The sequence below is a fragment of the Tribolium madens genome, unplaced genomic scaffold, assembly GCF_015345945.1.
Source record: "Tribolium madens isolate multiple individuals breed KSU strain unplaced genomic scaffold, Tmad_KSU_1.1 Scaffold_71;HRSCAF=194;Tcas5.2_LG6, whole genome shotgun sequence".
Taxonomy (NCBI): Eukaryota; Metazoa; Arthropoda; class Insecta; order Coleoptera; family Tenebrionidae; genus Tribolium; species Tribolium madens.
In genome coordinates, this window is record NW_025401041.1 from 4,762,327 (window position 1) to 4,764,332 (window position 2,006).

The 2,006-nt window shown below is 31.2% G+C and overlaps 1 protein-coding gene across 14 annotated transcripts in view; it reads right to left on the bottom strand.

The window, feature by feature from the left end:
• Nucleotides 1-2,006, bottom strand: part of LOC123009367 (zinc finger protein 768-like) — an 82,313-nt gene that overhangs the window by 55,788 nt on the left and 24,519 nt on the right. For 12 of the 14 annotated variants that reach the window (XM_044405608.1, XM_044405619.1, XM_044405615.1 and 9 more), the window contains one exon: nt 494-601. The exons of 1 other annotated variant lie outside the window; for it this stretch is intronic. In XM_044405608.1, coding sequence (XP_044261543.1) covers nt 494-601 — 108 coding nt within the window. The remainder of the gene's footprint in view (nt 1-493; nt 602-2,006) is intronic. One more of the 14 variants, XM_044405616.1, reaches the window with a different exon arrangement.

Below are 2,006 nucleotides of genomic sequence, written 5' to 3' on the forward strand. Positions count from 1 at the left end.
CGTTTAAATTAATTGTTACAAAAAAACACATCAAAGCTTCAACTTGTAATTATTGTTTTTTATATACAAAATTTAAATTTTATATTGAATTGTGTTCAATATTTAAGTTAATTATAATTGTATTGATCCTCACTTGTCTTAACCCCAATTTTTGTTTGGTGTTTTATTTTTTTTACTCTTTTTTTTCGCCCGTTTTCTAGGGGTCATCCCGAGGTCAAGATAAACTTCGCAAAAACCCAATCGAGTGTCGCAACAATCAAATATTTGAACAAATTGAATTGTTTGTTTTGCATAATCGCAACCGAAAGCTTGCCAACACGATAAAAAAATCGAAACGGCTGCGAAACAATTAACCGTTTCGTGTGTTGTTTCATGACATGATAGGAAAAAAATCAAACTGAAAAATGACCATATCTAGTGAGAAAAAAAAATTCTCGCAATTTTTTTCGTTACTGGAAGAATACTCTACACGGTTGAATAGAATCCAACTCACTCGCTGCAGTGTGGTCCAACATTCTTCAAGCGTCCTTTCAGAGATGGCCGAAGAAGTCGAATTCCTCTGCAGTTGGTTAAAGTCCGGCAGCGTTAGTTGGGAAAGCAACTGTTTAGTATACATTAGTACAATTCGAACAGAGAACCAGAAAAGGACAAACACAACAGCCAGAAACCCTAATTTTTCAAATGGTTTAGTTAAGAAGCGAACCGTCGCGACGCGTCGTTAAAAACCTCGCGACGTCGATGTGTAGAGGGCGCCAGTGGGGCCTTTTTGGCGCCCGAAAGGATAATTGTCGTATTACTTAAATTATAACCCTTCCGATCGAAGACAATGCGTACTAAAATGTTGAGCATATGTTGCCGACATATGTTGGGGATTTTTTTTTCAAGAATGCGTATGTAATTAAAGTCGCTGCTTGTCTCGCAATACGGCTAATAAATACTTTCCGATCAACACGGGACGAAAAAAATACGACGGGACGGACACGTGGCCACTTTTCCGATCGAGAGAGAAAATTCGAGCGTTGGGGACAGATGGGAGCCGATATTATTCTCACTATCGATGATTTATTTCAGTTCGAGATTCACTTATCGGCGTTTTTATCACTGGGAAATCCCCAAATCTTAATTTCGTAATCGAAAAAAGCACAAAAATAAACCACTTTTTGTTTTATCTTTCATAACCTTCACTCGGTTTCTCACAATATCTCCATATTTGAAATTTGATTTGAAATAATTTTATTCAATCAAATAATTAAGTAGTATGAATGTCGCTTGGGTTTCATTTTTTGGTTTACTTTTAATTTGTTTTAATTTTAACAATTACGATATTATTGCAGCTTTAAATTTATAGAATTTGATTTAATTTACCAATTATTCTCTCAAAATTACTTTCAAGCTTCTGCAGCTGATTAATAATGTGTAATTATTAATAATTTAAAAGTGATTTTTTTTTCAATCTTATAAATCAATTTATAAAGAATTAAAGATGATTAATTATAATTTTTTCGCAAAACAAATTTCAGTTTTGTTTTCAGTTATGATTTCATTAACTCTGCGATTTTAACACTTCATTTTGTAATAGAAAAAAGCACAAAAATAAACCACTATTTTGTTTTATGTTTCATAACCTTGCTGAAAATTATAATGCTGTTTGTCATTTATTTTCTAATAAAACAGTTTTTCACAAATTTAGTCTCTGAATAAATAATCGAACAACTCGGCTGCGCCTCAGGCGCAACCGATTTTAATTCAATTAAAAATCAAAAAGTCATAAAAAAATCCCCGAAATTTAGTCTACTTTTACTCGATTTCTCTTATAAATCTTAATTTACAGTAAAATTTTTCAGTTACTTTTTTTTCTTAATAGTAAAACTTACAAATCAATTTACATTTGCTTTAATATTTTAAAAGTAGCAATGTCTTATTCATACTTATTAAAAAGTAAAAAAATAAGAAAAACTAAATAGATTTTTTATTTGTAATTTATTCAAAATCATCGATTAATTTCA